This window comes from Cynoglossus semilaevis, chromosome 3, assembly GCF_000523025.1.
Source record: "Cynoglossus semilaevis isolate Cse_v1.0 chromosome 3, Cse_v1.0, whole genome shotgun sequence".
Taxonomy (NCBI): Eukaryota; Metazoa; Chordata; class Actinopteri; order Pleuronectiformes; family Cynoglossidae; genus Cynoglossus; species Cynoglossus semilaevis.
The window spans coordinates 8,164,980-8,188,226 of NC_024309.1; the positions used below are offsets into that span (position 1 = coordinate 8,164,980).

The 23,247-nt window shown below is 40.6% G+C and overlaps 1 protein-coding gene across 4 annotated transcripts in view; it reads right to left on the minus strand.

Annotated features, from left to right (window-relative positions):
• Positions 1-23,247, minus strand: part of mpp7a (MAGUK p55 scaffold protein 7a) — a 105,762-nt gene that overhangs the window by 75,811 nt on the left and 6,704 nt on the right. The window contains exons 1-2 of one of the 4 annotated variants that reach the window (XM_025054321.1): positions 13,783-17,091; positions 5,276-5,441 (exon numbers count right to left, since the gene is read on the minus strand). The exons of 1 other annotated variant lie outside the window; for it this stretch is intronic. In XM_025054321.1, the coding sequence (XP_024910089.1) occupies positions 5,276-5,312 (37 nt within the window). In that variant the 5' untranslated portion in view covers positions 5,313-5,441; positions 13,783-17,091. Of the gene's footprint in view, positions 1-5,275; positions 5,442-10,131; positions 10,676-13,782; positions 17,092-23,247 lie in introns of those variants that run through there. 2 more of the 4 variants (XM_025054322.1, XM_008307737.3) reach the window with 2 other exon arrangements.

The window sequence follows — 23,247 nt, forward strand, 5'->3', positions numbered from 1 at the left end:
ATAAGGGGACACTATGAATCACTGCGGTGACATCTGCGCCTCGTTAGCCAGTATTATTATAGAACATTATGTCGTACAACAGAGGGTAATCAAAAAATGAAAAGGAATATTAAAAAAAAAATGAAACCGCTCATCTATCAGGCCTGCACAAGCACGCACAGATGCTACCAGTTGTTAGCATTGTTGGTAAACAACTGTCCCGATGCAGGATTTCCATTTCCGACCACTTTCTCTACAGCTCATGGTCGAGCCACCCTTACCTTTAACATGCTGTGCGGGGGCTGTAAACCTTGATAGAAGGCACAGGTGCACCTTAGAACAACACAGTTGAGCTTAATGGTCTATGAAAGGTGGTCGGGGTATTTAGAAGCTCCACTTTGCATGACTTAAGGGGCAGAATGAAGACGAGTTTCCATCATATGGGTTATGGTGGGACAGCAAATGTTGGTTTTGTTGGACCATTTGATTTTTATGGGACATCATGCGACAATAAATGTCTCTTTGATTAAGTTAAATCAGGGATTCCCAAGGTGTGGTGCAAGCACTGTTAAGAGTGCACAAGCTGCCACAAGGGGGTGCACAAGACGGAAGAATGTGATGGATTTTTTTTTTCCACATAATAAAGTCGTGTAAATATATATTGTATTTTTATATTTAAATTTAAACGCTGACATTTTAATTACTTCATAAATGCAGGCTATATATGTGTGTTCTGGCCATTGTGTCAACTCAGTTGGGATAAGGAAGAAGGTGCACGGTCAAAGCTGTACGGAAGCTATACAAATAAATTCTTTTTTTAAACTCGGTTAACTTGGGCCTCATCCCCTCTGAACACTTGCACACGCACAAACACCAGACTGAATCCCCTGTGCTGGGAGACAAACATAAAAATCCAGAACCAGAGAAGAAACTGGGCTACAGGCAGCAAACACCCACTCTCCCTCCAGGAGGCTCGCTGACCTCTCAGTGGCTTTTACCAGATGCTGAGATGATAAATAACTATATCCCGATTTCCTCAGACGTTGAGCTTCCACCTTAGTGCGCACGTTATCGCAAAACGGTCACTAAATTAACCTAATGTTTCACACAGGACTGAACACGCAGATTTCTCTGGGACGACTGGGAAGAGTTCCAGCAATGACAAGAATCCAGTTGTTAAGAGTCAATTGAGATCAGACATATCCAAAATGTTGCTTCTGTACAGCATATATATATATACATATATATATATACACAGTATATATATTCCTCAAGTCCCAGAGGAACCACTTGTACTTAATGGCACTTCCTGTGGCAGCCTGTCAGTTAGAAAAAATCCCACTGTAAATGTCCCCATTTTCATACAAATAAAAACCAATTTATTCATTTTCTAATTACTTAGTATTTAAATTAAATTACATGCATTTTGACAAGCTAATGAAAAACATTTTTTAGCAAAAAAAAACGTCTATTGACAAAATTTCTGCACACAGGGGCAGGGGGCTGCATTTATTAAACCACAGCAAGGCCCTGTCAGTCACAGGAATCGAACCATCAACAAAATCCTAATTCTGCCAGAGGCTGAACACAAATGTATACATTTTTCGAATAGGTAGGAATCTTGTTAGAAAAAAATAAATAATAAAAAATACTAAGCTATTGTACATTAATGGCACAACTGTCTGAATCTTACAATCTGACCCCACTGTTACCTTTGGTTGTTGACAGGGGCTGATTCTGTCTTATCTATTTAGAGGATAATTGTTGTCAACAAGGGAAATAGTAAACACTAACATTTGGTGAATATATCAGGGATTTCCAATAATGTAGATTAAAAATGACTTCTTCATGTGGATGGACGGATGGATGGATGGTGGATAGTGAAGGGGTTGAGACTGCAAATATCTAATCCAGCTCTGGATGGAGATGTGGAGCAGCAGACAGAGGAGTGGGCTAATTGTGTGCACCTGAGGATCCCTGAGCAGGAGCTGGAATAAACCGAGACGGGCCAAGGCAAACAAAGCTGAGAAGCGCAGGTATCTGTCCCTGTTCTGAGCCCACGACGAACCTCCAACAGACGTTAGCAGGGGGATCGGAACTGAAGCGCAGCTGTCTGGTCCAGAGACGAGGGGGTGGAGGTATGGCGAGCGCACAGATTAATTTATCAGAGGGGTTTTTGTTCATCATCTGAACATTACTGTACAGACCCCCTCATTATATCTGCATCATGAGGTGTTTTACCGGGAAAAAAAGGAATGTTATTAATATACCATATTTTTCATAGTGAAGTGAATTCAAGGTTCATTCAGTTGATGCGCCGGATCTTTTAAATGCAACGCCATCTCATTAAGTTTGTGGCGTATAGGGAAATGCTTCAAACAGCGACAGGATGTCTAACATCAGCACCAAAAAAAAAAAAAAAAGACCTGCTACAAATGGACTTTCAATACATTCATGAACAGAAGTGAGTCACAGAAACCCGATCATTCCTACTGCATCTGCAGCTGTTCATATTTTACGATAGTTTCCCCCCCCCCAACATTCTATTGTTTTCTAAGCTCACTCTCCAACACTTGGGCTTCATTTATTAGATTCTAATTCATACAGAGACCTGTTGACAGAGCCAGACACAGAGATGGTATGATCACACATGTGCCTCCCATTTGCCGGACCGTGTGTTTGCTTTGCAAACATTTTTAGAATGAGCATGAGAGCATCAATTATATACACACAAACACACGCACACACACAATGTGTAGGACGGCAGGTGTTGATAGGCTTTACGAACTGCTGCGGAGAAGACGCAATGCTTCTGGCACAGCGACGTCTCAGTAATTACTGGCAGCCACAACATGTGGAGGAGTTATTGTTTTTGTCTGATGGTTTATCATCCTCTCTGATTCCCGCGCTACCTCCGCACTCAAAGCTACAGGAAATACGCAGAAGGTGCTGCCGTGGCCAATGTGCGAGTCTTCAAAAATGGGCCTTTTCGCATAAATAAAAAGGTGTAAACAGAACCACTTCTGTGAGAAATTTACAGCATTACCTCACCGGGAATAACATGGCCCTGTTGGCTGGAAAATCCCTTTATGGGTTTTCAAAAATAAAGCCCAGAACCTCTAGAAGTGAATAAAGGACAAACATCTTTGTAGAGCTTCTTAAATGATTGGGAAAACAAATCTGCATTGTTATTGTTTTTCACAACAGATGATGCTCTGGTGCTGAACCTGCTCTGCATGAAACTCGACATTCGTTCTGTGTTGGTTTTATCTTGTCTTACACAATTAATCGACTTCTGATGACAACAAAATGACGTCCTCGGTTTACGACATCTTCAAGCTACAGGGTTTATGGTTAGTCTAGTGTTGTTCCATCATGCTGATGTACACAGTTATTTTAAAACAAATTTTCACACAGGAACTAGTCAGCCTCTACGTCCTAGATTATGATGTTATCACTGCGTTAGCATAGGTGAGTGACATAATGTACAGTATGTGTCGACCTACAGCAAAAATCGAGTTAAATTGCGCCGTAGGAACGGAACTCCCCTGTAATACTCCTGTATTTCCACTTTTTTCAACTGTAAAAAAAAGATCTTTGACTCAATACATGTTTGCCCTAATCTTTGCAGCTTTTCTAGGTTGTGTTGATGTTCCAGCTAATTTTCAAGCTAATGCGTTGATGTCCGCCACCGTAGCCAGCTCCTTCTAATGCAGTAAATTGGGCTCCAAGGTCATGGGCATAAATAAATCACTTCACTATCAATATCACTAAAGCCTTCAGTTTCACCACACTCTCGTGACGTTTCCTTCTAGTCGTATCTTTGGAGCCTCTCTACTCTGACGAGGTGAATCCTATTATTTCTAATTCCCCAAATCAGGTAAACATAAGGTTTAAATCCTTTGTTCTGACAGAGAACAGATGTAGCTGTGAGGGTTGCGAATTACAAAACACTACAAATGAAACAGATTTTCCATCACCCAGGGGAACTTGACTTTTAAGTGAACAGTATTATGATAATCCCCAGGGTAATACGTCCAGTGTTCTGTGTAAACCCTGGCACAATCCTGGGTCAGTCCCAATGCCAAGCCAGCCACAGGCACGTGAGCGTGACCAGACCAGCGTATCAGTGACCCATCGTTCATCCATGATGTTCATCGTGTTTCACCTGCACACACAACTTCACAGGACCATCAAGGGGAAAGCAGAAAAGATGGGCCGGAGGAGTCTTTACGTGTTTTATTTGGAAACCTGAGCCTGTGCTGGTAATTGCCTAAAATGACTCTAATCGTAATTGACGGCCTGGCTTACTGCTTTGTCTGTGCAGATTTCCAGGATGACGGGGGCTACGGCAATTGTGTTAAAAGTCTGAACTCAGTCACACAGACACACTCTTTATCCATCAGGCTAGGACTTTACGTCTGTCCTTCTTTTGTCCTTTCATGCTGGCTGAGCTGGGGCCTTTTTCATGTGCGTGCACGATGATGTAGTCTGCCATTAAAACCACACAGAGAGGAGGATAGTGTTCCTGTGGGGAGAGCTGGTGATTTCTGGCAGCTGACTCAGTGTTGACAAGCTTTGACATGTTCAGTCTGACATCACACACTCTTTTCCTATTAACTGTGGAGAGAAAAAGACAGGTGTGCGGCGCGGGGGTACGCAGTGGCTACATTTCGTGACGTATTTGCGCTGCACGTTCGTCGTGCCTCTAGTTCATTTTGAGTCACACTCTGGGTTATTTTAACCAATAAATCATGAATGGATTTGAATATCCTTGTATAAGGTAATTTTATTAGAAAATAAAAAAAAACGTTCTGGCACTGACAAACAACTTTGGACTAATGTGATTTTAAAAATTCCAGATCCACTTGGACAATTTCCACTCAGACATTGCAACACTTTACTGTTATAGGGAACATTCAAATACCCAATCATGTGAATTTCAAGGGTCCTTTTCAAATGTATTATGGGCTTATTCCTTGAAGCGAGGATTTTGTCCACAGATTCCTGTTCCACCAAGTCCAGAAATCCAGCCTAACGCGGGTTATGGGTATTTTATTTCAAATTAAATGTTACAATTTTTAAACTTAAGACTTATTTTTTTATTTAAGGACCTGGATTATACTTGTTGCCACCACTCGTGTATTTAATTCTCTTGTGTTTGTGGGCGCCAGTGTAAAACATAAAAATCTAAGTTTGAGGGGCAAAAATACTTTACTTTTGTCTGGACTACATTTTCCTGGATTTGTGCTACACCTCCACTAACAGAGTTTGGCTCCGGCCGAGGGGTATGTACCTGGCTCATGGCCGGCTCCAGTGGCCAGGGCAGGCATGGCTCCTGGCAGCAGATCCCTGGTTCCCCTCAGGCTGTGGAAAATGGCAGCAGGACGTCAGAGCAGAGAGCTTCTCAGCCGCTTCGCCCGGGGTCCGACTCAAACTGATGACATACTTTATGCCTTGTCCTGTGAGAGAACAAGATTTTAGAGTCTACCTGTAAAATGACAGAATGGTCATACGCGCAGCTGCTGCGTTGTGTGTGTGAGTGTTGTGGGGTATCATAGCTACCACATTAGCAAATATCATAGACACATTTGTGCGCAGGTGACACAAAGATCAAGTGAATAACTCACTGAGATAGTCGTGCACACTGACACACACACAAGCCCTAGCTTTATTTGGGTTCAAGAGGAAACAAGTGAAACTCTATCCACCCAGGGAAAACCTGAATGCAGCACACCTGTGAAAAATCAAACAGGTGCGAAAAAACATTGCTTCGAAAGTAATGGCGCTCTAGTGGAAAGCCAGATGAAGCAGGAACAGGAAGAGGGAGGGTTGTTGAAAACAAATACAAACTCCATAGCTCACTGTATTCACTGGGTTATCACACAAGACTGATATGAAGAAAAAAAATCATTAAAAAAGAGGAAGAACCAGAACATCACTTCCTGTGCGCTGATAATTGAGGATTTAAAAATCAGAGTAACATCACTTCTGTCATTTGTTGGGTTTCCCTCAGCTTTAAGTGAATAACGGTGCTTAGAAAAGAAAAAAAAGGTCTGGCTAACGTCTGGCATCTTCCCCTGTGCACACACACAGGTTTATTCTCAAATTAGTCAAGATTAGCCCACACGGCCAAGACCCTCTCACGCCTGTCTGACATGCTGTGATGTGAGCCCTCCTCTGGGCCCAGGAGAGCCCAGGTGAAGCCTGGTGGAAAAAACATCTCGACAACGCAGTCCAGAAGAATGAGCAGGTAAGCGAAGCACTGACAGCATATCAGAAAACAAATATTTTTCTTTTGGATTGAGACGTACCAAATGTGGTGCACTCATCACACACGCAACTTAAGAAAGGAGAGATTTTCCAAGCAGAGGTGTACTGGGACAGGTTTTCCGAATAGTGAATACTGTGTCACGCCAGCAGCGGTTTGTAGGCAATAACTGTCAGCCGTCTGCCTCAGCTTTATTTAAGTACACTGTCCGAACAAAAGGAAATAGTGCTGTTTAACCCCTCAGCCACAGAGTCCACGTGTTGGTATGGCGGTTGGAGCCCTGGCTTTACAGCTACGGGACCACAGGTCTGATGTCTGGTACTGCAGTAATGATGGTCGTTTTATATGGAGTTTGCATGTTCACCCCTTGTGAGTGGGTTTTTGTTACACTACTTTCCTCCCACTGCCATAAAAAAGACCCACGACTAGGTTTATTAATCACTCTAACTCAGGGGTCTCAAACCTCTGGCACGCAGGCCATTTCCGACACCATGAACGCCCCAAATCTGGCTTGCAAGATTAGATTTTTTCATTAATTATACTCTTTTGCACTTGTTGTATTGTCCAGGATTCAACAAAAAAAATACATATATTTCTAGAGGATCAGGGTTTTTTGTATTGAACATCAGTTACTTGTGTGGCCTTCACAGTTCAAGACCCCTACTCTGAATGGATCACAGCCATGAATCACTCCCCCTGATGAGTGAATGAAAGTTTTTAACTCCTTTTGTACACATTAACGACGTAGGTCAAGGAGACCAGCAGAGGGCGACGGCGTCTGAGCCTTGACCACAAAATCTCTCCAGCAGGCCAGATTAAACAGGGGAACCGAACCTAACAGCCACTGGGTTCAAGCCAAGGGAACTGACCCACGCTAAACCAGTGCAGTGTTTTACAGCGGGTGCAGCAGCACGGTTTTGCAATAAGAGTTTTTGATTGGAATGACAGACGCGAGGAAAGACAAGGGAGGCAGGAGCGAAGGAGGGCACGAGTGCTCTTAAAGTATATGATGCTGGATTATCTTTTGCCCTTTTTTGCTTTAAAAAAAGATGAAGAATGACCACATGTTTCTCAATCGGCGGAAGTTTCCATCTTTCCATTAGGGGAGCTTTCTGAAGCCTGCTGCAGAGGCAAAAACACCGGGGACTTTTTACATGACCCGAAAGACTCATAACAGTGAGAATTAAAGAAACATTCCCTGCAGTCAGAGTGTGCTCACTGTGCCTGAGGGGATGACACAATATCAGATGGTCACAGAGTGCAGGGACACGAATGAGGGGCTTGATTGAAACGTGATAGTCCTACCGTCACACAGTACTGTTGGTATATAGCATTGGCACCATCTAGTGGGGAATAATGGTACTGCAGACCTGCTTCCAGAGTAACTGTGTTATGAAATAATGGTACTGCAGAGTGGGATAGGACCTGCTTCCAGAGTAACTGTGTTATGCAGACACCGTTTGTGTCCATTCTGTCTTGTTCAGATCGTAGACTGATGGACGCACAGATGCCATGGAAATGAAGGTGGGTAAACTCAGGTGGAGATGTCCGACTCTCAGCTGGTTGATGAAGTCAGCGAGACAAATAAATTCAGAAGGTGAATGACTGACATCCAAATAACAACTCCAGGACCTTCACATCTGCTACTACTTAACTAGACCTTTGTGTGCATTTTACGATTCAATCTTTTGTTTCGTCCTCCTTCCTCCCCGTGTGGACTGGATGGTGGAAAGATCACAACAATTGGCCAAAAGGCAACAAGATCCTCATCAAGAAAAAAAAAAAACCCTCAAAATCACACTCTAAAGCGATCACAGCTTTTACTGGTTGGGATGGTTCTGTAGTTATCATGCCTCCATCTGGAACTGGATAGGAAGTGCTTCAGATATTTGTGCTGTTAAAAGTTTGTTCTTTCCTCTGTTCTTTCTATGGCTCCATATCGAGTGACAGGAAGAACCAGCTTTCACTGAGATATGCTGACCCTCAGCCACCTCTATCACACCTGCTCTGGTTACAGCTCCAAGGACCACTTTGCTCCGAAACCTGTGGTGGTGGAGTCTGTGGAGTCGCTCTGATCTAATAGGTTTATCTAGGCTGATCCCGACTCACAAGATAGATGTGATTTTCGGTCAGAGTGACATCTGGTTATGTTACCAGTTCTGTGTTTCCATGTACATTTATTTAAGCCTTAAAATAACAATTGTACGTAATAATTTTGCACAAACACAGAATACAGAGTAAGAACCTCTTCTATATAATCTATTTACACGGAGTTAGACCCACCATTCAGTTTAAATGGGTCAATCAATCAATCTATCCATCTATCCAGCTATCTACGTAACACACTATTTATTTTTAGCATCACAACACGTGGGAAGGAGAATTAGAGTTCACAGAATCAATAGCGTTCCTTTTATGGAAAACTATGTTCTTATTCTTGAAGCCAATGCGATGATCTTCATCTTTGGGATGACGCTACGGGGCAGTGGTGAAGACAGATTGGATGTAAAATCAATTTGTATTTCAGCTACCCTACATCATAATGGTTTGTAGGAACCGCAAAGTGCAAAGTCAGGCAGACGGAGGTGGATAGAGTTACAGCCGCGCGCACACCACCATATATGACACAGTCATAAGAGTATAATTCCAGTGTATCCTGCTGTGGTACGACCCGACATTCATTTACACGCAGATGCGCAGTGGAACTGCATTTCAATGGGCTGTGCATAATTGCAGTGTATCAAACTGTGGTTGGGGGGAATGTTCGCCCACACGACATTTTAAAATGGAAATACCTTTTAGAGAAAAACATAAACGAAAATTTAAAAAAATAATAATATATGTATATCTACATATCCAGTCAAATATCCACTCTGCCTCAGTAATGTCTCTCTCCTGCATCGACTCAGCAACGCTAAAATGTCACCGTGTCCATTTCTGTTAAGTGACGCCGGCAGGACAGTGTTGTGTTTTCAGACATGTGCCATGTAGATTCTTATTAATCACTGTTAGCTTAACAGGGAATCCAGGCTGCTTAGTTTGAGTCCTGACAGAAGCTGGCACTGCCAGTGTTCCACTGCTGGAGCAGAAGTCATAGGAAAAGGAGGGAGTCCAGGCGGATAACTGCAAAAGCACATGGAAAACTGTGGAATATTGAACACAATTAACCCTGGGAGGAGAGACATGTCCAAAATATCTCTGTCTCTCTTTACTGACAGCTCAGATAGAACCAACACTCCACCACATGTCACCTCTAAACCTTCAGTGTTTCCACATAAAGTACACCTGCAGGGATTCTCTGCTCCTACGTCCACATAAAAAGTCCTAACTGTGTTCATGACAAACTTAGACATTTGATATTGTTCTTCCCTCTCGGTTATGTCGTCACACCAGTGTCAGATGTTGACTTTTATCGTAACACGTAGTCTAATGAATGGAGCTACGATGTGTTTGCAAGACGGTGGAAAGATGTGTTCAATGAATCAGAGCTGACGGAAGAATACGAGTAAGGAAGTCTTTCTGATTTGTTTTATTGAAAACCTTTTGAGTTTTTTTTCCAATGACTAATGTTGATTTTACAATATTTATATCTTCCTGCAGTCAAACCTACCGGGCAGTTATGCAGGTTATGAAGTGCAAATAATACAAATCAATATCATAAATCAATATCAAGGACACTGAAAATGAAATGAATATCACAGCAAACACAATCAAAGGTCAAAGTCTTTCTATTTGAGCAACACTACAGTCACCTGAAAACACACACACACACTTGAACAAATCAATAAAAAACTCCTTTTAGTGCATAGTCACAATGTGATCCAGCAGATAAAGTCGATAAATATAGCAAAATAAAACACAAAAGCTTAACAGGAACTCACCCTCGATCGTTCCCTTTCTACAACACAAACGTGTGTTTACCCACAGCAGCAGTCAGACACACCCTCTCACCTGTTGCAGAGCACACACACACACACACACACACACACACCTAGTCCTCCCACCACAGAGACACACACACACACTGCAGGTGTACCCGCTCACCTCAACAGACCTGAAAGTCAAGTTCTGTTTTTCTCTTTTTTCTTTTTCTGATTCCTGCATAACGGCTCACGGGGCTCCACCCTGTTTCACTTTGTATTTCCACTGAATTATAAACAGACGGTGCAGTGCACAAACTGGTGAGAGTTCACAACTGTGCTTTTACACAAACATACAGCGTGTTTTCTAACAATATGTGGTCAGTAATAATTGGGCATGTTTCATTTAGTTGAATAGATGTTTAGATTCTAAAAAGGGACCGTAGAGGGAGCCAGATCCAAAAGCATAGTTAAACTGACCAACTTTTTCTTTAGGTAGATGGTTGGTTGTTTTTGTACACGAGCCCCATGACAGAGTGGACCCTGATTATTGTTTCTCTTTTTCTTTGTTCATTCGTAAAATCATTCGTATATTATTCTAATTGTCTGCCCTAAAACATTTATATTGATATGTTTTTGAAGAAAAAGGGGAAAAAATCATTCGTATATTATTCTAATTGTTCGATTCAACTGCAAAAACATCTGTTGTGTTTGCACAGGGTGAACAATTAAATGCAGTGACGATAAGCCGCCACTAGATGGAGAAACTACCTTGTAAAACAATGTCTCGTTTAATTTTATTTATTATTTTTGGGTTAGAAAAAAAAGTGATTTTAGGAAATAGCAGCAGAACCGGTGGAAGTATCTGACAACAGAATCATACTGACATGCAGTCGTTTTGCCTTGTTTTTGCATTTTAACAAACGCATGAAATAAAATAAAAAAGACATTTCAAAGCAGCAGTCATTCCTGCACATTGTTCTTATTCAGACACAATAGCAGACCATTAAGTTTCACCTAATCTAGCTGTATGTCCGCAATAATATCAATTATCATGACCAAACCAGGAAATAAAAATGGATTAAACGATTGAAATAGAAGACGAAACTATGCTTTAAAAAAACGTAAACTAACTTGTTACACTTAAATTTTAAACACTTAAATGAAGAGGTGGCTGAAACTGAAACATTTTTTATTTTTAACAGTATGTTAATGAATTAACTTCATTTAACCTTTACTTCTGCTCTACTCTAATCTCCCCCTCCTCTCATATCTGTCCATTGGCCTTCAGGCGAACACAGCAGCTCATTGTCTTTGTCTCAGTCATTAACAAGGAGATGAGGAGCTGTCTGTCACCACTGGTACTGTACGTTCCTCTCTCTTCAGTCTCACACTCCTGATCAATTCATTCCCATCCAATCAAGAGGACAGAAAATCCAAAACATCAACACCGTTTCTCTGAAAGAAGACACTAATTTTCAATCCTTTAAATATATATATATATATATAAAAACAAATTCAAATCAGAGGACGGTTTTTCAGGCCACTGCTCCAGGGATTAAATATCCCGGTGCTCACACTGAGAGACCAGCAGTGGTTATAAACCTCACTAATCTGTGCATCCTTCTCAATACCAGCCTAACTGGATATCCTGCATCCTGAAGAGATATTAGTGGAGGGATTTACTGTACATGCAGGAAGAGAGAATACACAATGTAATACTATCACTTCAAGCATTTGTTTTTTTTTATCTTTGTTCCTTTAAGTATTTGACTTTGTACCTTGTTTATCTTTGTCACGGTTTATGAACATTTTTAATATGAAACACTTCACATGTTCATGCAGTCCTGCTGTGTGTGTTGATAGGATGAACTGAGCCAGAGAGGAAGGTGGAAGTGAGACTATAAATAGATACGCAATTAATGAATCCATACAGAGAGGGGAAAATAATGAAGAAAATCAGCAAATATAGACTTGAAAAATTTCATATTTAGCTCAGTTGCATTAAGTGGAATGAAAAGACGTTAAAATCAAATTAAAATTGTCTGTAATAATATTGTAAGAAATTATTCTATTTGTTCATTCATTCTTTGTATCTTATAAAGTTAAATTAATATAATAATTTATTTATATAAATAAAATGCTTGATTATTTATTTTGTATTATTTACACTATTCAAAACTGCATTTATTACAAATGTAATATTAATAATAATAATTGCATAAAATGACCATAATGAGTTGTGATATATTTTTTCCCCTATTATTAATTTACACATTTTTTATAAACAGTTCTAGGTAAGTTAATGGAAATAATGTTCTGCTCTCGTCAGGTCAGGTGAAACAAGGTTGCTGGGAGCTCAGATGACAGAGTGAGTTTAGTCCCTCAGCCAGGACGATCAAAGGCTAAAGGAACAGGGTCAAAGCAGGCCAGCAGATTAGGTTGCAGCAACTAAGACCCAAATATACATATCATTCACAGTAGTCGCAAAGACAAACATTTAAGGAGCAGTTTGTGTCGTGAGGGCATCACTCGCCTTTCCTTGCCTGTAGATACTGTACGTAGAGACATCTTTTATGTAAATCTAATCCGGTAAACTTGGCCAAACGTCACCTCGTTTAAAACACACAGGTCACTGGCATGCTAGCACCGAGCAGTCTGTACGTAGCGAAAATTAGCAGTGTCCTGGCTGCTCGTAGGTTAGCAACATGTTAGCGATGCGTCAGGGCTTCGCACGCAGGCGCCGTTTTATTTTACCACTGACACTGCAGAAAGAGAAGTAGAGTCAATACCCAGAGTGCAACTTCATGCTCTCCAGAGATGGACGGATGCCAGGGAACCTGGGTACTGTAACTTTTAAACAAGAGTGACCGCTGCAGTCCACACCTCTGTGCAACAGGAACAGGACATTATACTGCATCCATGTGGGTGTTTGGTTTAATTGGAAAATAACAGACATTTTGGCAAACAAACACACAAACACACACACCCCATTGCATGAAGCAGAGAGTGGTGTCCGCTTACAAAACAAGACAAACAGAGAGAGAGAGGGAGGGCAAATATTGAGCAACAAGGAGGTGAAAAGCAGTGGATTCGGCTTCTGAAAAATTATGATTTCTCAGACAGACATAATGTCACCTTCATCATAAACCTTTACGGATTTCCATCTTACATACGTCCTTAATATTAGGAATAAATTGGATAAAACTCCTAAATGCATTTACAACAGAAGAGTTAAAACACTTCATTGTTGCTTTCTAGAAATGTGCCTAATGAAGGAATGCAATCAAGCACAATACTACTGTAGTCCTGGTAAAATGACTCATTTGTGAGTTAAGAAAATCACAATGCAACAAAAATAAAGGAGACGTGAGTTCAGTGTTTTCACAAAAATACTAGTCACATCCTGAAAATCAGGATAATGTGTCATTCAGCCAAGACAAAAACACGACAACAGACATTTTCAAACCACATGTTTCATCCCATAAAGAAGCCCTGCAATCTTCTCAAGAGCTTTGTCTCCCAGGGAGACTACCGTGCCACCACTGGAGTCACTTCCTTCTGTCGGCCACCACACACAGAGAGACCACCCCCTCCCTCTGGTGCACAGACCTCAAAGACAGGTGTAAATCAAGACAGGGTGACAGCGCTCACTTCCGCAGTCTGACTCACACTGGGAGGATTCCAAACCACGGAGCATCCTGAATTTGTCTCCGTCCTCAATCACAGTCCTCAAGTCACCACACCGTGACCGAAGACAGTGAATGTCTCTGAAGCTTTAAGAGATGAGTGAGGCTGCAAATAGCAGAGTCACTGTGGAAAAAAGAAGTACAAAAAAGGAGAATTTCAGCAGCAACAATAAAACAGGGAGATTCCACAGTTGACTCAGTGCAGACAAAAATACATCGTCTTGGCTGAATACAACATCCAAGAGAGACAAACCACAAACTATGTTCACAGGGAGAGATCTCCATTTGCTACAGTAGTAGAATATCAAGAATACCAGCAACGCTGTCCGTACAGTGCTGACAGCTAGAGAAACAGATATCAGATAATAGTACATACAGTACACGGCTGTATCTCCAACATCCAAATGTACTGCTTTCTTTCTCCTCCACTTTCCTCCATCTATTTTTCAGTGTGAATCATATAATCTCATTGTGAGTAATAAGGGGAGATAACCCAGACCTGACCCCGACGACATCACTCAGACACAAAGACAGATGGGCAGTGGCGACCAACAGCTGAGCCCCACACTGAGCTTAATGAAAGACAGGAATCTCAAGTGTATATGCAGGGAACCCACAGAACGCTGGATTGAAGAGAGAAAATGGAAAGATCTTACAGGGTGTCTGGCTTCGTCAAGATCCTCAATGAAACATAATAAATAAGAAGAAAAAAGAAAGAAAAAAAAGAACCATCTGCCAAACACCAATAAGACCAGTAACACAGGAAACAGCATGTCCCAATCTTTTTTAAGACACAGCTGTTACTTTTACATTAAAAATATCCCACAGTGCACCACCACACAAAAGTACCACAAAAATAATTCCTATGAAATATAATGATCTTCCAGTTTCAATTTACCCACTCAGTATGAAACCTGGGCCTGTTTAGTTGGACACAATGCTTACATGTTTGCAGGAATTGAAGAAAGACACAAAGGGAGATGGTCAACAGTCTCTCCCTCTCCCTTTAGTTATTACAGCCATCTGCTGCCACTTGTGGAAGAGTCGTTAATAGTTCTGCCTGTCACTGTTGCACGGACGAACCAAGACAAACTATTGGCAGTAAATAAATAATAGTTTTCAGACCAATTATGTGAAATTAGATAGATGTCTCACGGCACACTAATGTACCGCAGCACAGTGGTTGGGCAATCACTGCCACTAAACATGCACTGGATTCTATTCAATTCTCCCTGAGGCCAATTACTATCACATTAAGCAGCTCAACATGATTTTCAAAACAACTGAGTCTTGTGTCAAATACGGTAAACGAGACAAAGGTGACGATGACTGTGATGATGATGATGATGCAAATCTTCCGAACTTTTACATAAGCTTTACTACCACACCACATACCTCACCACATGTTGACATGCAGTCTATCGTGGTGTCATGGCAACTTCAGAGCAGAGTGTGATTACAGCGTTAACTACATAAAACCTATGATAATAATACGATGATGAAACTGATGAGCCACACGTCTGTGTAGAGAGTTCACAGTACAAAAAAGAATAACATCCTTTACTGAACAAACCTCCAACAGACTAGAACATAACAATGATCATAAACATTAAATAAGAAAATTACCTATTTTACACTCACATCTTAGGTACATAAATAAGTCTAAACAGTATAAACGACAGGTAAACTGTAACAGAAATAGATGACGATGTTGGAGAATAAAGGAAAAAAGAGCCAGAAATTGGCAAATTTTAAATATAACTTTTAAACATTATCATACTCATCAATATAAGGGACATACATTTATATGTAAAATATATAGATATTTGTAAAAACTCAATATATCACCCAGCTTTAATAGATACTGAAGAGGTTTTATTAACAATCTGTAAGAAAAGCTCATTTAAAGTTCATACGATATCTATTTTAAATGGCTCCACGCTGTAAATAATCCTTTCATCACATTGATAACATTTTGTTAACCCTGAGCAGTTGACACAGACACAGGCCAGTGACCAGGATGGGTCAACGAAATCAGTCATGACAATTTTATTTATGTCGCACACACACCACATACTTGACCTTAAGAACTGCGAACGCAGCATTTTCCACTCCAAAGCATCCACTCAACACAGATGGAAGCAGTTCCAACACTGGCACAGTCACAGCTATGGTAATGTCCATGATAAACACCACCAAATTACCAGCCCACGTAAGTCAACCTGCAACCAAAGCCTGAGTGGGTGAAGCCTCCAGTCTTACTCTGATTACTAACCAAACAGAAACACAAACAACAGCCCCTACTCGATACACTGTGATTATGACCGCACACACTTAGGCACAAATTCATAACATCTACAACTAAACTAAACAAGACCACAGTGCCTGTTTATTCATTCGCTGTCTTCAGGGTTTTTGTCACTATTGCGTCATGACTTCTCAGCTGAAAGGAAATGACAAGACAGGAAGATAAAGGGGATAAACACTGTGTTGTATCCTTTTTAGAGTCACACAAGTTCACATTGCAATAAAAAAAGCCAGAGAGATTAAACAGTGGACTGGATAGTGTAGACCTGGGAAACTACCTCTGAAGTCTGATCAACAGCTGTATGTCTGATAAGCCAAGAAACTGTTGTGGTTTTCAAACAATACAATATCAGCTGCCACAAGAAGGAGGCCAAAGGCATTTATGTATGGCTTTTATATGACGTTTGTCTTAGCGTACACTGACACTCCATCAATCTGCCGTTGGCCTGGCCACCCGTCAACTTTTCGAACCCATTCTAAGCTGCGAGTCAAAATGTTTGCCCACCCTCGGTGTAGAGTAGAGTGAGAAAGGCTGTAACTTTAGAGGTTTGAGTCTCATATTGAGGCAGTCAGAAGTGGAAGAGGTGATTCATTTGAGCTGTTATTTGGTTCTGCAGCAGTCAAACAATAATAACCAGCACTTATTGCCTAGCACCGCTGTGTTTATACTCAGTTCCCTGATAAAATCTTTTTTTTCTTTTTGTTGTTGTTCTTGGAAGCATACGAACACAGCTCGGGTAATAGCCTGTAAAAACAGGTCTCTGTGTTGGAAAGATTAAAATATTTTAGTCGTACCTACTGAAGTGAACCCTTACCTGTCCATGACGAGGAGGCGATGGAGGAAATATGTTGAAGCATTTACAAACTTGATTTATCTCACACTACTGCAGATAAGATTTCATTCAAATATTACCTAATAAAAACTGCTTTGGTAGAACGTCAGGTGCAGCAGAATTATCTTCTGTCTGGACCACCAAGAGTTTTCATAGACATGTGCAGAGGTGCAGCAGAATTATCTTCTGCCTGGACCACCAAGAGTTTTCATAGACATTTAAATTAGACCAAAAGCTGTGCTGCATTTTTCATCTTAAACCTCACTTTCCTGTTTGCACAGAGTCTCTTGCGACTGGAAATGTAATACTCCAGAAAGAAAACACAAACCAGCACTGGGCATGTTTTTACATGTGATTAGCAGTCGAGCACTAAGACACTAAAGGGGAGCTCAAAGGGAAGCGTGGACAGACGTATTAGCAGAGAGCTTAGTAGAAGTTCAAGTGTGGTACGGTGGGAAAGTGTCGTGTATAGGATTCACTTGAGGAATTCAGGAGCGTAGGGGAAAAAAGGAAGTAGACGACCCCCCTCCCCCCGTAAGGACCTGCCAGTTTATATCCATGTCACTCCCACTAATGCATTCTTCTGCAGAGTCCTGAACATGTTAGACTCAGAGCTGAAAACAAAGGTGTGTAATTCCACTTCCTGCCACTCCAAATGCTTTTGCATAAAGTTTGGTTGCTGGGAGGAAGAGAGGGGAGAGGCGAAAAAGGGGAGGAGGAACAATGCCTTATTGAGAATCCCACAGTGGCGCCCCAAACTATGAATGTGACTCATCTCATTTAAATACCATCAGCTCCTCAGTAACATGTCAAACAACACAACGAACACGTTATTAGGAGACTCAGCCACAAAGGGAATCGCTTTGTGTGACTGTTAAACTAAACATTTTAGCTGCGGCTTTCACTGCCCATCGTTGAGGTCAAAGGTCATCGCATCTCTTTTATCACACACTTTCTAAGTTCCATTCACTGTGCATCCACACAGTCTAGCCTACATCTTCTTCATACACTGTCTTCAACCTCTTACTGATATCAGCTGGCAACATTGGCCTCATAACGTTTTTTAATTCAATTAATATTTTGAAACGAAAACAAAGCCAAATGGAAGGTGTCCTAAGCAGTGCCTGACAAGTATAAGCACCGAGCAGAAGAGAGATGTCAACACACTCCTCCCTACCAGTTCACTCTATCTCTCCTCTCCTACACATTCCTAAAACACACACACACACCCACACACACACACACCAACATACAGTCAGCATTACCTCCTCCACTTGACTAGAATAATATCACTTTCCACCACAGCCTGCACTTCATCAACCTTCTGCTTTGTCTGTGAAAGAGGAGACAAGGAGAGGGAGCTGACAACCTCCGATAAAAGATAAAGACAACCACAGTCTGGACAAGTCAACAATTGTTGGGATTCCATCTACTGAGGAGAACAAATAAAAAGTGTTACGTTTTGTGATGTTTCCGTATGACAAAACACATTAATTCTTCAGTCTTTATTTTTCTTTTGTCCAGTCAAGTCAAATGTCACATATTACTGATAAGTTAACCAAAAAGAAGAACCAAGCATCAAAACCTGTGGGAACCAACCCTCAGGAACTTCACATATTTGGAACAAAGAACTAACATACTTCACCCCTGGTGTCAGGAGCTCACGACTTGATGAAATCTAAACAAATGTGATAAACCACTCGTATCAAATTCCCCAGTGGTGGAGGGGAGTAGCCATCACTCTAACAAGGTAATATTGGCTTTAGGTTTGGAGATAAGATATTTTGAGAAATGTCCTCATTTTTGACTATAAAACCACAGAAAGCTTTAGTGTGAAGTACCTTCCTGTGTAGCGAGGTAAATGGACATGACACATTAGGGTTTTCTTCAGTCATGAACCACTGAGAAATGAACAAATTGCATAACTTATTTGGTTAAATCATTAAACCGGGAATTCAAATTTCTTTCCTTCACGTGCATATTATCAGTATAACCAGAGCACTAGTAAATCAGACATTCTTCATCTGTTTGTTATTATTCCCCTGTCCTTAATAAACTAGTCAATTATTCATTATTACTATGATCCAACTTATATAAATGTTTTAAGACTGTTTTGGAAACAGTCTGGTCATCCGACACTCAAATTGATTAACAATGCCTCTTGTCTCTACTCTACTCCTCTTTAAAGTTTAATAAATACACTGCTTTCCTCTTTCACGTGCAGAAGCTAACTCCTTTCCAGAGAAGGATCTGTTTGGCACTGCACTCACTGCCATCTGGAAGTATGAATTGTTTGTATGAATTACAGCAATATAAGGTGTTGAGATTTTAACTTGCATTATAAAGACACTAAAGACCTGAAGACTACCACGTTCTCTTTTTAATTCATAAAAGGTAGAGCTACAGTATACCGATCCACCCTTACTGGAGCTGTTTCAAATCATGTGAGTGTTTGTTTAATTTGGCATGTAGTAGATGGGAAGAGAAATTGCCAGGTGACACATTTCACTTCACTTTGCCCCCACATTTGTCTCGTAATTCCTCACTGACCACTGGACTTACTACCTGAAAAAAGGCATCGTTTGAACGTGGACTTTATTTTAATTTGCAAATACTGTATAGCCATAAAAAAGAGAGGTCATACATTGTTTCTTTATTTCCTAAAGTCACTACACGTTTTATTCGTTGAAAAGTTCAGTAAACAGGAACCGATTTTCATTCAGTACCTTTCCAGTCAACAACCACTGTGCATATTTTTAAAGTTGCTGAACTGAAAAAGGAACCTGTGACTGTGTGCAGTTTGGGAATGTGTCATAACCACTTGAATTATTTTGTGGTGGAAAAACACTTTACTTTAATGCTGTTAATTCAAAATTTAAAAAAAATTAAAATAGTACCACAAACATCGTAACTAGCCAAAAAAATGCAACTGATGCATCTGTGGTAAAAGCACTTTAATATAATTAACATAATTTAACATTTAATATTTTAAATCCAGTGCTTAACTCAATTACACAAACGTTAACCATCTTCCCACCTTCTCCACTTCAATATCACTGTCATCCTGTGGAGAAGTGGTCTGTTACGCAGTGACCCACCGGCGCACAATACTTCTCTGTTCACTGGATGCCAAATGGTCCAGTCATCACCCTCGGTGCCACCCCTTCCTCAACCCACCCTTGCTACTATCTCAGCCTCTCTGTATCAGTCTTCTCCTGACTAAGAACAGAAGCAGCTGATGGTCAGTCAGATTAGCATCCCAAAGACGCACAGAAAGAGTCGCTTTGTTCCCATCCGGTGCTGACAACTCCGGAAATAAGAGAGGAAACTGGGCGCACAAAAAAAAAAGAAAGAAAGAAAGAAAGAAGAATGTCGAGTTTTTGTAATGACACTCCATTGTAATAACCCTAGATTGTTGTCTGTTTAAAGCCTAAACCAACAGTGAGTCATTACAACAAACTCTTTTAAGGTCCATTTAATTATTTCATTATGTGAGGACGGGCTTAATGGAGCTGTTTATTTTTTTCTGTGACATTTTGGCCTCGTAAAATAATGTTTGAGACTTTGCAGTGGACACAGGCTTTCAAATGAATAATATTTTTTGCTGTGTCTTAATTAGTGGACTGCAGACACACACTGTAGAGAGGGACAATAGTATTTAAATCCAACTGGAACAGGTCATTTGTTTTGCAGTGATGCATTAGTCAACTTCAGGAAGGAATATGAAAATCAGCTCATGAAAGGAGATGAAGTGTCTCCATTCACACAACCTACTATCGTGGTCAAAAATATCAGAGTTTGCCTTCGGGCTTCACACAACTGTCAGTTACACAAATGCACCATCAACTACTAAGCTTTTTGATTTCTTTGTCGTTTGTTTATTTCATTGTATTATTGACGTATTAGTTGATTGACGGATTGTTTGCAACAAGACAAGCTACTTCTGGTCTTTTTCTGGGACTGCTCCACTATGCGTGTGTTCTAATTCTAAAAATAAAATAAAAAAACAATACCAACTCAACTTACCCTATAATTTATCTCAGAGGCTGTGACCCAGTGAACAGAAAACAACCTCCAGCTTTACCCTGCAGAGTCAAACTCTATTCAAACTCATTCAGACTCACAGACTAGACGATGATAGCACAGCGACCAGCGCTCCTCACGTTCATTCTGTTATCAATTATTCCAAAACTCAAAGCAATATATAAATACCACACTTTATATTTACCCTCCCTGAAATCCTTCACGGCGAGGCCTTTCTGTGGGGGTTACGTTGCAATTAGTGGTAAGCTACAAGCTAAGTTAGCACTAAATCCCATCCTTTGATACCAGGCTACCAGATGACACATAGTGGGCAATGATGGCAGCCATTTGAAAGTTAGGTAAAAGACAAAGTCACACCATAGGTTACATTAGCATCAGGTTACAGTAGCTAGCTACCAAATATATTTTAAACATACATACATATATATATATATATATATATATATATATATATATATATATATATATATATTTAATGCAAACACAGCTGAAGCATTTTGCTGTAAAAAAATGATCTGATTATCAAATGTGGCAATGACATAAGTACGGGATGAAGAAAGTCGATATTTGCCATAGAAAATTCACATTTTTATTCAGACATAAAGACCCTAAGAAATGACATGAGTGCAAAACAAAGTTCTTTTCAAACTAAAAACAAAACATTCTGAATGAAAAGTTCTGAACGCAAAGCCAAATCTAATACTGTACACAACCATGTCAAATAATTTACAACTGTGTAAAAGTGCAATGACAAAACAAGTCGTACACAACCCACTTTTGAAGTGGATGTTTATGTGGTACATCGATAGCTTGTATAAAAAAAACAAAAAAAAAAACAAACAAACTTGTGCCAACATTTTTTTCTGTTTGTTTACTATAAAACAGTCAGAGTGTTTTACCACAGCACTAAAAACAAAAAGAACAAGTGAAGTTTAGAGCAGTCGAATTCCTCTGAGATCTCTCAGTGATCAGCTCCGTTGCTCCGTCGACTGTTGCGTTCGCACCAATCTTAACTGGATTTCCTGAATAGCAGTCCTTGTAATTAGAATGAATCCCACTTTAATTCAACACAACATTGTGGTTGTCATATAAAGGTTTGGTCAATGTGTCGCTCTTTTCCTCAGCAGCGGTGGGTGAAGCTCTTTGTTGTACGTCCAAGAGAAAAGCCTTAACTATTCTGTGTACCAAATCTGATAAAATCAAATTAGTCTAATAGGCCTACGTTTAAAATTAAATGACTAAGAGGCTAAAGCCACCAGTTAGTGAGCATAAGAAGGCTAACACGGAATGGATAATGGGCAGTTTCTAACAAAAGTAACTTGATTCACAGGGCAAAGCTCAGTACCAACTCGCTTGCTTTTTTTTTTCAAATAACTCACAGTCCAATCTCTGCAACTTCATTTGCCAGGCTAAATAGTTTAATCACATAGGCCATACCATCAAAGAGTGAAGATTGCATGCTAATTGTTCTAATAGGCTGTTGTGGAGGACTGTTCACAGTCAAATTGCCCTAATTGCTCTAAATGAGCAACGGGGGAATAGGCACAGACTGGGTGTATAGTGTTCAAAGATGAATGGATGTCTGTCTAATTCATGCATACACAAACATGCACACTGAGGCTGGAGAGCATGTTTTCAAGTTCACAGACAAAAGTCCACACAAACGGGCACACAGAACTCCCTTTGCTGACATTTTACTTTTGGTGGCGTGTAGTCCAAAAGCAAACAGAGGCTGAAAAGAACAGGCAAATTAAAATTCAGCCTTGACGGCCCACACCCACAGGGAAGTAGGCAGAACACACAGAGGCAAGTGTACAGAACTACAGCTGACACTACTTGAGTTGCCCCGTACACAAAGGTGGAGGCAGAGCCATTGAAAGCGACTCATGCTGTCTGAAAGGTGTCCTCGCCAGATGACAAGCAACAGGCTGCGAGTGGAAATCACAAGCACCGTTCTAATGGGCTCAAGGCCGAAGCAGGACCACACCTACCGTCACACATACCAACCAAACCACAACTTTGACCACACCTCGGCGTTTCATCTTTGTATCTACCACCAGGCATCACAACAACAGTTCAACTGAAGCCAAGACATCGAGTAAAAGAGTGGGAAATCTTACGGGTTTACAAGGAAATGAAACAACGTTTAAGTGACTAACACTAACAGCAACTATGGACAACATGTTTCTAAATTCACAAGGACAACATTAACCATGATGTAAGTGATTTGACCAACTGTGTCATTGCATATTATCACACATACT